Here is a 13,419-nt window from a genome sequence, read left to right on the forward strand (position 1 = left end):
TTTGGGCAGCCCTAACGCACCCCCCGCCGAGCTGCACACTGTGCTCCACTGACACTGAGTTTGCAAAGTTTTCTCAATCCTTGCATATGGGGAGAAGTGAACTGAGTTTACCTGAGTGCTGGGTGACAACTTATCCAATCCCACCAAGCTGGAACTGCCACCGCCCTTAGCTCTTTTGAGAAATCATCTGTGTATTTTGTGAGCATTAGCTATACAGCTATTTGTATATGCACTTTGCAGGGCTTGAAGACTTGGCCAACCCCGGCCTTATCTCCAGCAATCTGATAACACTGAACAGTTTTAGATAATTTTTCTCATCTCTCCTGGATACTTTTTTCATTCTTCCTACAAGTAGGTTGAACTACTCTGCCCACTCTTCTCTGTAGTCCAAATTCCTATTCCAGAACATCAGATCTAACATCATTAGGATAAATTGCTCAAATAGCACAACTTCAGTACAGCACAATCATCTCCAGTAGTACAGCTTTCAACAACCCTTCTATTCCCCTGAGGCATAAGTTGAATTTGCTGTCAAATTATCCAGTATAGCTTTCTTAATTCCCAGAAGTGACTGCAACTGACAGCAAAAGCATTTTTATGCTCTCAAATAACTTCATGTTTTCTCTCCATGTAGTTTTCACAGTTCTAACGAAAAGGACAGCTATACCTCCTTTATTAAATCCCCTCAGTTCCTTCAGCATGTATTTGAAAATGAAGGCTTTAATTAACTCCCTCATCCTTTGTATAGAACCTGAGATAATTTAAACATTAGTTTCCTATTTTAATTTTTATTTTAAAAAGACCCCACAAACATTTGCAGTACACTATTCTGCATGTTTACTGGGACCAAAGCTTTAACACATCAGTCAGCTTTTCTGTCCCATTTGTCATCAAAGGTGCCACCTCACAGATAGAGAGAAGCAGAGCCAGAGCCTGAGCACACAGGTTGGCACCTACCACTGAGTACACGGAATCGGTACAACTTCCCTGAGGCACTGCAGGGGCAGGTGAAGGGTCCCATAAATTTTCAATTCTAAAATCTTAGCATATTAAATGTATCTCCATTCATCTACAAAACAGGTACCACAGACATTTGTCTCTTACAAACCAATCTTCTGCCTCTCAAAGCACCTCCATATGAGTCTGGCTGGCACTTCATTTGTGGGTGCCTTAATTCTCACAGGCATCTCCTGTCACTGCCTATCAAGTTCTCTCAACTGTCTAATTGGACTATCCATAACACTGATGAGCAAAAATGTATGTGATCCCCGTGACCTGTAACAAAAGCAATAATTCTATAGCATAGGAAAGTATGCACAGCTCCTTTAAAATGTCATTAATATTCTAAGACAAAAATCAGAAAACTAAACCAAATGATCCTCAAAAAAGGCAGAAAATGCAATAATCAGTAAAAGTAATAAATATTATTATTATGAACATTTAAAAGTTACTTAAGTGAGACAACAGGTGCAACAGATTTTCACTTTTTTAAAAAAGCAGATCTGAAAAATTCAGAGACTGTTGAATAATGAATTGCTTTTCAGCAATGTTTTAGGGGCAGAAACTTCAGATAATTGTTATAAAAACACTATCGTAAACATTTCCAACATGATGCTCTCCAAGAAACATACAAGTACAGTTACTGAAAAAAACCCCTAACTGCTGGAGTGCGCAGTGCTTGCAAATATTTACTTTGCATAAGAATCAAATGTTGTTTACATATGCACGTAAAAATTACAAAGATGGCAATAAATTCACTGTTACTTTTCAGACTAATGACATTCAACAACCATTACACATGAAAAAAATAGAGAAAAAGCGCACACTTTTCAGTTTACTTTCGTGTTTCATAATATTGAGGTCGGCTAATTATTTTGCTTCCCTTAAACTAGATGCTTTCTGGGTTGGTTTTCCTCCCCCTGTTTGATTCCACTCTTAGCATAACAACAGGATAAACTTTTAAAAACCTGAAAATATGATTTTTAAAATGCACCATACTGACTGCAAAACCTAGATCCATGTGTAATTCAGAAACTATATTATAGTTATTTTAAGTTAGATACATTTCAAAACTGTCATTGTTGCTTAAAACAGACCAATGTTTTGTTTCAAGCCCACAGAAACCATAAGAATGTCAGGTAAGATTATTTATGCCCACAAAATCAACAACAGTCTTAAATTTATCCAAGCAATTCTCTGAAAATATCAACTTGTTTCTCATTTAAATCCACCACAACCCCAAGTTTGATGATGTCAAATATGTGCTCTGTAGCATTTTAAAAATCACCTTTTTATTATTAACAGTTTTTATGATAAACAAATTCTTAATTTAATTATAAATTATGCTGCAAATTTATATGAACCACTTTGAATTCAGTGTGCCAACTTGTGTATAAGCAGCTCAACCCAACAGATAAAGGGAAGAAATAAAAAATGTAATATTTTCAACTTGGATCCTGCCCTCAAAAAGGGGTTGCAAAAAATTCTGTATAAATAATTTAAAAGGCAAAGTCAATGAAGCCTTCCTTATTGAAGAAGACATACATTGAAATGCTGCTTTTAGGTTTTGTGTCACACGGTGAGCTAAGGCAGAGTTGTAATGTGTGCAGTATGTGAAAAACATACTTTGGCATTTGGCGTTTTAAATGACATCTATCTTTTGAAAATTACATTGGATCGGAAAAATGTAACGTGATACAAGCTTACCAAGAGTTTTGCACTTACCAGAATTATGGCAGTAGTCCATATACTGTGGAATTTGGATTGTAAAGGCTACCAAATCTGGAGCTAAGAGAGATTCTGGCTTTCTACTCTCATTGAGCCATTTACTGCTGTGTAAGTCTCTGGTGTCAGAAGGGCCTTGAATTAAAGGAATCAGCTTCTCTTTTCCACCATCACCTAAGATAAAGATTAGACTCTTTACAGCTTTTACTGTAACAAGATAAATTTTCAACATAAACATTCACTAGTCCAAAGAGAACAGCTATTAACATTGTAAGTACAGAATTAAAAGAGGAAATAGAGAGAGCAGTCTCATATAAACTATTAAACAGCTTCCTTAATGTTATCTTGTAAATGTCTTTACATGCAGGAGGATTTCAAATAATCAATTCTATTGGAAATAGTATTTTCCATCCCAACTTTATAAAATAATATCTTTAAAAATCAGCATGAACTCAATTTAGAGTTACATGCACTACTTTTTTAATAGTTAGTTAGCTGCCTTTACATATGAAGATATCATAGACATTGATTGGAAAAGTTCCTGCATGCACTTCCAGAAAAATTCTATTAAAGAAATTTAAAAACTATTTATCACAGAGCCCTCAAAAACTTCACAAGCAAAATACATACTTGTAGCATTACTGGAAAATGAGAAATTAAACCATAAACAGAATACATCAAAATTATGCTGCAAATAAAGCAAAATGCAGATATTCTGTGTGATAGGAAAATGCAGAGTTATTTCAGTTTCTTCAGTGCTTTTAGATTAATATATATCTCAGCAGAAAAAAATATCAGCTTTATTTTTTATTTGGTGTAAAAATTGACTATATTGGGGCCAGACTGGATCATCCTGGCACACTTAACAATAATAATAAAAAACCCCAAAACAGAATACAAAAAAACCTCTCTGATTCATAGGAACAATGAGTAAATTCTTGTTTCAGTAACTCTCCTTGTAAAAAGCAAGGCCAATTCTCCTATACAGGCAATAAAGTTTTACATGGTCCAGCTGCACATACCTGGGGCTTTGGCACAAATTTTTATTGATCCCACGGTCCCAGAGGCACATTTGACCAATGATGTGCCGCAGTACTTCAATTCAACATTCTGGATTGAGCCCTCAAGAGTTGGCAGGGGATTCTTAGATTTCACACCTAATAAAAGAAAACTGCAAATGTACTAGCCTGTTGAATTTAAATATTTTTATATTCCTTCACCAAGGCATTTAAACTTAATTATACTTTAATTATCTACCTTAGATGTTCTTATAGCATTTTTGTTGTGATTCACAGTTTTTAAATGGAAGTGAGAGAATGCTGTGTATGGGCATTTTAATACAGTTATGCATAAAATATATACAGATACTGTGAAGAAAACACACAAAGCCACTTAGAAATTGGAATAATAAATATGTATATCTAGACATAGATACGCTTTTGTTTTCACTTTATAAGTGCCACCTCAATTATTCTTTCATGTTTTTATTGTGACCCTTTCATTTCTGGACCTTAAATGACTAAGTGTTTTCAGCTCACATTTAGACAACAACATTTTACTCAGTAGCAATGTAAAGCATTAAATCCATGCAGCTGAATGGCACGGGCAGCCAACGGCACACTTGCCATTTTTCAACGGAAACTGGAGTTCAAACCTTGCCTCAGGTCACAAGGCAATAAGTTTTGGTGGTCCTTCCTCAGCCCCCATTTGTACACACCAGAAAACTACCGCACCAGTTGGAAGAAATCGGCACTATTGGCAGTCACTTCTGAAGAGCTGCCTAGACCTGCGGCGGCAGCAGCAGGGGATCTTACAAGTCAGGACCGAGATATGTTGGCAGAGCTCGAGGGCAGCCCCCAAAACAGCCCCAGAGCATAGGTGGAGGAAGTCAGCCCTCCTATTCAATACAGCACTGCCTATCAGAAAAAAAAAACACATTTACTTGCAAATCAGAAAAAAAATAGTTTCAACACCTGTAAGAAGTATGAAAGGAAAAACTAACAGAAGGTATCATTTTTTAATGTTTTTTTTCCCCTCAAGCAAAAGTGACCTGGAATTTGTCAGTTAAAATTGGCAAGCAGCTTGTTAATTATGCAAATATTAGTGTAATTATGGAACTGTTTCCTTGCACACGTAACATAGAATTTATTCCAATATCAGATAAAAAAAAATTAAAGAATTTTGATATGTATTTCTAGGTAGTTACACACATTAAAGAAACAATGTATTCTCTACAGAATGAGCTCATTAGTTTTTTGCACAATCTCTCAAAGACTTAAACCAAAGAACGACCTTTACTATATATTAACTAGTAAGGAAAAATTCCTAAAAATTTTTATAGGAAACAGAAGATTTAGGATTAAACGTTGTAATTGTGCTTAGTTCACTGTGCCTATTCCAGTTCCTAAACACTGAAGTGTATTTGGTAGTGCATACAAAACCATTAGGTAAGCAGACCTCTTGACATATATTTATTTAAATTTTCTTCTGGTAAGACATTCAAATAATTTTTGAATAAAAAATACTTTCCAGGGTAGGAAAAGAGAAGCAGCATACAAAGAGACACATGGCATTTAGTAAACCAGACTGCTTTGTGAAAGTACGTTCCACATTCTATGCATACTTTCTTATAAAAATTTAACCTGTTTTCTGCATTTGAGGTATGCCCAGCCTCTTCCTAATTTGTGATTCAGGAAGGCTTCAGGCTCAGAGAAATGCTCACTGTAACCCATGTGTGTGCCTGCAACTACAACACCCCATCAGTTCTCAGTCTGAAAGATCAGCTACTGGTTTTAGTCTCGTGAATACACCCTCATTCCCAGTCTTGCCCGGGGTAAGCCTCTTTTAAAGCTGAAAATCCCCTTTGATCCAAGGTGTGGTATCAGACACAATGCAAGAATTTGTCAAAAGCAGATATGGTATCTGTAGGCATTTCCTAGTATTGGCTCTGCCTCCTCATACTTCTTATAAACTTGTGCAAATAGAGGCCATTATGTTGAAAAAAAGAAGAAAGAGAAGAAAGAAAAAAGTATGGTTTTCCTTGTCTTCTGCCTATTCCAAAACAAAATATTATAAAATAAAAAAAAAAAGATAAAAATAAAAAAAAATATATAATATAGCAGCCAAGATTACAAAGCAAAACAAATTTGAGTTCATAATTTGACCCCTCTCTTTCAAGTCTTCTCCAAACTGGTAGCTTCTTGCTGTTTCCATCTTTCAGCAAGTCTTTTATGCCTGAAAATACAAGGTGTGATGCCCGATACATTTCTCTCACTTCACCATGAAAGATTAAGTATTTTCAAAACTAAATATTTTCCATCATGGAATCCACTTTTAGATGCATTACCCTGAACAACCTCTCTGCATTAGGACTAAAACTTTCCATGTTTCCATTTTGTAACTTGAATTTTGTTTTAGTATCACATTTGAAAACAAGGAACCAAGTTTCATGTGATTGTGCTCCCTATTTGTTTCTGTTCACTCCTATTCCCTCAACAAATAACTTCTGGACTAGTTGAATTTCAGCAAGATACAGCAGCATTATCAAAGACATTTATTTCCTACAGCCTTCAGGAAAATGTGAGTATATCTGCCCTGTTAGCTGACCAGTCAGCATATGCACGACAGTCAGCAAACTAGCCAGTGCATTGGTTTTCACCCAGCTAGCATGGGTTAGGGATCACGATGGGAAACTAAGAAAGCTGAATGGCTTGGCCTTGAAGAAACCCACAAACCCTCAATACATGAGCATATAATTAACAATTATATGATTAACAACTCTATTTTAATGCACACAACGAACTAACTGAGAGCAGTAATAAGCTGTTTCTTCCTGGAACACCTGTTAGGGTGACAGGATGAACACTTTCTCAGTGGTTTTCAACTATTTGAAAAGAAAACAGAAAAGTTTTAGAATAACACAGCATAATCATGCCCCTCCTTTCCTAAGTTGCTTTGACATGAAGTGGCAACATCATCATGTTCTCAGTTTTAACACCTGATAACTGCAGCATACCATAGTAATCAAGAAGTTGCAAGAAAAATTAATTCTGCTCAGGTTTCACGGCTCTGGACTGAAGGACACTCAGAATATCCATTTATTAAATATTAAAATCCTATACAACAAGGAACTTAGGATGTCTAACTAGACTTTGATCACGAAGACAAAAATTACCTGAACCTGAGGTGATTCCCCTTGACCAGTTACAAGTTTCTTTTTCAAAGCACAGAAAGTTTAGAGACACTTGGTGAACCATTTATGATGAATAAGTTTAATATATGGAAACAGCACATTTTCTTTAGTCTCTGAAAAAATTTGGAAATTATGAACCATCCCTCATAAACTTGTCAAATTGGCAAGCTGCTCTATAGAGAAGAAAGCAGCCTTGTTTCCTAGGTATGCCTCTGACTATCTGTAGTTTCTATCCCTGTAACTTTAGTTCTTCCCAAGTATTCTCCCTTTTATCTCTTTCATCATGATAATATCATTATAAAATCAAAGTCTCAACAGTTGTACGCATAGCTCAAATATTCCTTAAATACCTATTTCAGCAAACAAATGTTTAAGTGAGCAAAGGCCGAGGCTCCCTTCCCTACCTTCAATGTTTATAAACTTTTTAAAAGTAGTGTCTTTTGAAGGGATTAGTTGAGTAGGAGGATCTTAAGACCGCTAGATAAGAAATGCTCCATGCTTCCAAATACTAATTCAAATTTAGTATGCAGACAAACACTTCACAAGATTTTAATTAAGACATTGAGTATGAATTCAAAGAGGAACAAGGGAAGCCAAATCTGTCATTGCCAACAGCAACATTATCCAAATTCAATGTCTTGCAAATGAAGCATGACAAAGGCTTACTTCCAAGGTGCAAGACAACAAAGTGGAATTTGTGCTGTACTTGCTCTTCTGTAATCACAATTTCAAAAGTAGCACTGTGGTTTACTTGACTTTGTTGATCAGTGTAGTCAAAATCGGAGAAGAGAGCAACCATGTTTGTTTTTCAGTACACCTTACATTTTCTTGAGTGAATTTATTATTTTCATCAGGAACATGGTAATCAAAGACTTTATGGAAACAGAGAGATACATATATCTGTCTCCACCAAATATAACCTATGGCTGCTTCCAGATAAAACTGACAATTTTCTAGTTGTGTGGTTTTCGTATTGGAAACATCTTGCCCATTGTAGAACTATCTGCAGTAAAAATCAAGTGTTTCCTTCCCAAATATGTAACTATGTTTATACTTGGTGATCCAACATAATCTCTTTTAGTTGAATCAGATCACACAGAGAATATAACACATCACCAAAGACCTAGAAAGCTGTTCTTTCCACACTGCAGAACCTCAAAATAGGCAGCAAGTTTTACTAACTTAAAATCTACTACACTTTGACAGTTTACACCTTGGGCACACTAACTCACTTGAATTTTAACTGAGCCCTTCTGTTCTAGAAACTCGCACAAAAGTATCACACCTTCGAGGAAGGGTCTCCCACACTTTAAAGCAGGCATTCACATCCTCCGCCCAACTTTTCTGGTCATAGCTTTGGTCCTCTCTACGTACGTAACCCAACTACGCAACTTGCCCCAAATCCCTGCATTAAGTGACATTCTGTGTGCAAGCAGGAGGGAATCAAATACCTAAATGCAGGTCACAATTGTGTCTTTATAGATCAGCCCAGGATTTCTGCTAACAAGACTATTAATGCTGAGCAACCATTGAATTTAAGACCTGTTAAAAAAAAGTTACCTAATTAGTGACTTCAACTAATGGCCTATACATCTTTTACCAATCCGTTTGTAATAAGGTGAATTTGTCATGATTAATGGAAAAATCAAGAGACAAAATCTAAACTGATCAATAGACACAACAGGAAATCAGTAAAAGAGGTATGGTACTGATTCTGAGGACAAGAGTCAGGACTGTGTGCCGCCAAATCCCTGAAATACAATAAATAATTCTTAAGAAAGATCATAAAAGAGAGAACTGCAAAATACGAAATAGGAAATGAATAAGGCATGACTAAAACTTTTAGAAGTAGCTCCACATGAATTCTCCCCATATTTAGGTTATGGCCTCAGAAGGAAAAATTCCAATATTTAAAGCATTAAGTACCAATAAACTATGGTTTGGCAACATGATATATTCAAAGACTGTCACATACATGTCAAAATGATTTTGAACTCAGTAAAAAAGATCAATGCATGGATAACAGCAAGGAGCTATTAACCAAATGAAATAACAATTAAGCCGAAGTCTTACTGGAATCAAGAAAAAACATCCAATTATTTTCAAGAAATAGGTATTTAAATTTTACATGACTAACACAGAAAAACTAGTAAATAAATCGAAGCATTAAGAAAAACCTCATTTTTTTTCCATGAGAAATACTCACTTGCGTTCAGTCTCTGCTTAAGCAGTGCCCTCAGTAACAGCTTCTGAAAGTCTGTACTCAACTTGGTTAGAGAGATGCCACTTCTGAGGAACTCGAAGCTAAAACCAAACTTAATTCCTTCCTCCTTGCAGTGTGAACTTATATAATAGAAGCCACAAAGACCAGCTCTAGCTGGCATCACTCCTACTTCTCACATTCGAAGCACTGGGGGAGCACGAACTTTCATGTTCTTCATTGCAGTAAAACGGCAGCAGCATAGGAACTTCAACATCTCTTTCAATCACTGTGCTTCCTTGCACACAACAACAGAAAATACTGGGGTTTTGTGTTTGGGGTTTTTTTCTTTTCTTTAATTTAAATTGGAAATATGGAGAAAAAGAGATTTTTTTTAAATGTAGAAGCCAAGTTATAAATACTTTCTCATTTTTTTCTGTAGTAAAACTAAATCTTTGTGATCATGTTCCCCTAACATCTTTACTGCGTTCACAATTCCACATTTTTAATCTGTCACCATAGTCTGCAGACCACATTTTGCAGCCCTAAAGTAGACACTCACAGGCTACTATTTACTTTCTTCTTCAAAGCAATAATTCAGGCAGCTTATTTTAAGGAGGTGTCAAAGGATAGAGCTATTTTTTTTCTAATTCAATTTTATTTAGCATTACTATTGCTATTCTGAGTATCATCATTATTTTCTTGTAACTGTGGCAACCAGTTTTCAGTCTACATACTACTATTCTAAGAAGTTATTGTTTCATCCCCACCCATTCTCAAGACTTAACAGGGCAATAACAACAGGATTATGGTAGGCCTGTCTTGCCTCTAATGTATGGTGAGCTGGACAGACTGTCTACTGTCTTGAGTTTCTTGTGCCACAGTTCCACACCTAAAAGAAACCTGTCCTAAAAATTAACTCTGCTTTCATTTTTTTCTTCAACCACAGTACTCAAAGGAACAGTAAATGCATGGAAGGGTGACAGCAGTTCTTCACAGACTGAAATACTCTCTAAAGAAGGTCAAGCTGCTTTCTTCTTGGGCAACAATGACAAATATAAGTCTCTACCATTCTCTTCATCAGAACATAAGCTGCAAAAACCACACATATGCACACACATGACACAAAAATGAATCTCCTCACATGTTTTCAGTATTTTCACAGACATATTTCAGAGCTGAGCACACAGCCAGTCATACACTCATCTTCACTTTGGAGATCAATATTAAAATCTCTGTAACTAACTACTTTAATCCTTAAACTGCCCGTAAACTAATTAAGGCTTCTCCATTTCCTAAACATGAAAACAGATGTGGAACCATCATTTAGTAATGGACATTTTCATATTGCAAAAAATTCCCAGCTTGCTAAATAAGAACAGCATTTCACCTACAGGGAGAGTCACTTGAATCTGGCAAATCCCTATTGTTACCTTCCCATTTTGAGATGCTACACAACAGCCTTCATACAGGTCCCCATCTGCCTTAACACACAAACAACTTGATTTTTCTAAAATTCTGCTTCAAATGGAGAGTTAAATAAGAAACTTGTGATTCCAACCAATATTGAAGAAATCGCAGAACATTCGGAATAATACGTTAAGGCATTCTAGGTCAGAAGTACCTTTGAATAATTCTTTATTGATAAGCTGTCTTAAATGATTATCCAGTCAGGTAAAATAATACTTTAATTTTCAATGGTCATAGAAGAACTAAATAGCTACCACTGAAAAAAAACCCCAAAACCTTTTCTGAAAATACAATGGAGCTGGGAAATGTTTCAGAACTCCCTTCACCTACTGTAGTAAGGCTGGCCATGAAAAGGACAAGGATCATCCTGAAACATTCTCAGTGCATGGTACAGAAACCCAATCTATGTGCAGTCTGACTGCTGCTCCTTTTGATCTAAACAGCCAACATTTCGAGAACGAATACCATTTTCTGTCTTTAAACATATATAGTATTGCAAATAATAGCTCTCAAACCTTGCTGTGAAAAGTGTAGTTTTGGGCAACTTATTATTGTTAACCTTATTATTGTTAACATTCAAGCTATTTAGACATTGCCAATTATAAGCATACCTAATTGAAGCTATTATTTTAGATTTGACAACATGACATTGGTCAGGACACAGGATTAAAGTGGCTTTAGTGACACTGTTCCAGCTGCTGTAAACAGAGGTTCAAAAAGAAGAAGAGGATCGATTTTCCTTTCTGCATAATTCAACAGCTGCATTTCAGATACCCCTGTATCATTTGAGACAAATGGTAGAAGCCCAAGTCAATGCATTAAAATAACTTTTGTCTTCCAAGAAAACGCATAAAAACTATCAGAATCTGAATTTCTAACTCTCAAAAAGCATGTCCTATGAATCCTCTTATCTACACATTGTCAGTAGACAAATGCTAAAAATGACATGGATGCAAATGCTTCCGGGATACAGATAAATAAGAACTTGAGGAACTTTCACCATGAAGTATTTGAAGCAAGATCCTGAAAAAGACACAGATTGACAGATGGACAGAGGAAAGAGCTTACAGTTTCCACCCTTAGTAACACACCCTTTGCTTGGAAGCAGACACTCGCAATCAGTTGTTTCCATCTTAGTTGTATAAGCCTCCTATTCCTTTCAAACCATTGTGGTTTAACCCAGCTGGCATCTGAAACAACCACACAGCCATTCGCTCACTCACCCCCACAGTGGGATGAGGAGAGAATCAAAAAGAAAAACAAAAAAAGGTAAAACTTGTGGGCTGAGATAAGACATTTTAATAGGACAGAAAAGGAGAATAACGATAGTAATAACAACAACAATAATAGAATATACAAAACAAGTGATGCGCAGCACAATTGCTCACCAAAGCCAAAACTCAGCTAGTTCTCATGCCCAACCTCCTCATGGCCCACCCCCCAGTTATATACGGAGCAGGACATCATATGGTATGGAATATCCCTTTGGCCAGCTGGGGTCAGCTGTCTTGGCTGTGTCCCCTCCCAGCTCCTTGAGCATCCCCCACCTTCTCGTTGGCAGGCCAGTATCAGAAGCTGAAAAGTTCTTGACTGCTTGGCAACAACTAAAGACATCAGTGTGTTATCAACATTATTCTCATCCTAAATCCAAAACACAGCACTATACCAGCTGCTAGAAAGAAAAATAACTCTACCTCAGCTGTAACCAGGATACAAATACACTAGTTTTGCTGTATCTGAGAATAAGTTCAATAGCTCAAGCAAAATGTCAACACAAAGTATATTAAAACCCTTTTTCTCATTAATATATGATAATATGATCACTAAAAACCTGAAATGCATTTTCTACCCTGAGTTTCTATTAAGTCTAGTTCAAGTTCAATCCAGTACCAGTTCAAATGCCTTATCTTCAAATAGGCTAAGCATAAGTTGCAATGTATCTTAGGTTCTGGAATAAAGCCTGCATTTTACAACTCTTCTTTCAGTGAAAAGGTCTGTAGCACCTAGAGTAAAAAGAGGTTTGCAACTTTCTAGGACATCAAAATGTAGGATGAAAGAACAAAGTCTTAGAGGAACCAGAGCTCATTTCAGATCTCATCACCTTCTCTTTTAACTGTGAAGCTCATTTCTCTAAGACACATCTATTTAAATAAGCTATTTGGCAACTATGAAACTAATAAAGCGTGGTTTTCTACAAGTTTGTATTCCTTTGTCCTTAAAAAGCCTCATTCACCAGAGCAAATGCAAACCTTAAAGTTCTATGTAACATACCTACTATGCAAGAGAGAAGAAATGCCGGATTTCATATGGACCTGCACATGGTTGTGAGCTTCCCTGTAACATGCATGACACCTGGTCACCTGCTTGCTGTCAGAGTATTTAATGGTTGAAATCTCTAACAAGCTCGATTTGAGATAATTGCATATAGGACAAAACAGTTATGGACCAGTAAAAGGTCAACAAATTGAGGATTCTAGAGGATAGATGCAGTAATTCTTTAAGAAGTAAAGAATCATAGAATCACAGAGTCTTTAAGGTTGGAAAAGACCTCTAAGATGATCAAATCCAACTGCAAAGTTTTATAAAAATTCAAAAGAAGGGCAGATGTGTTCAGCAACAGTATTATCAAAAATAATAAAGAACTAACATCTAAAGCGTAATCATTAACAGTTCGATTTCCTGAATTGCTGGCAATGGTGGAGGAAGCAAGAGAGAACATTAACATCTTTCACTTCGGAGGTGAAGAAAGCCAGGAGTCATACAGTTAAAAGATGGACAACAGAGGTTGCTGCTGGGGACACTTACTGTAAAGGAGTAGGAAATGGCAAAAAGA

The 13,419-nt window shown here is 36.3% G+C and overlaps 1 protein-coding gene across 6 annotated transcripts in view; it reads right to left on the reverse strand.

The window, feature by feature from the left end:
- Positions 1–13,419, reverse strand: part of VPS13B (vacuolar protein sorting 13 homolog B) — a 486,160-nt gene that overhangs the window by 322,073 nt on the left and 150,668 nt on the right. For 5 of the 6 annotated variants that reach the window (XM_075743649.1, XM_075743646.1, XM_075743650.1 and 2 more), the window contains exons 18-19: positions 3,747–3,881; positions 2,725–2,898 (exon numbers count right to left, since the gene is read on the reverse strand). The exons of the other annotated variant lie outside the window; for it this stretch is intronic. In XM_075743649.1, the coding sequence (XP_075599764.1) occupies positions 2,725–2,898; positions 3,747–3,881 (309 nt within the window). The remainder of the gene's footprint in view (positions 1–2,724; positions 2,899–3,746; positions 3,882–13,419) is intronic. 6 annotated transcript variants of the gene reach the window in all.

The sequence above is a fragment of the Balearica regulorum genome, chromosome 2, assembly GCF_011004875.1.
Source record: "Balearica regulorum gibbericeps isolate bBalReg1 chromosome 2, bBalReg1.pri, whole genome shotgun sequence".
In the NCBI taxonomy this organism is placed as follows: domain Eukaryota; kingdom Metazoa; phylum Chordata; class Aves; order Gruiformes; family Gruidae; genus Balearica; species Balearica regulorum.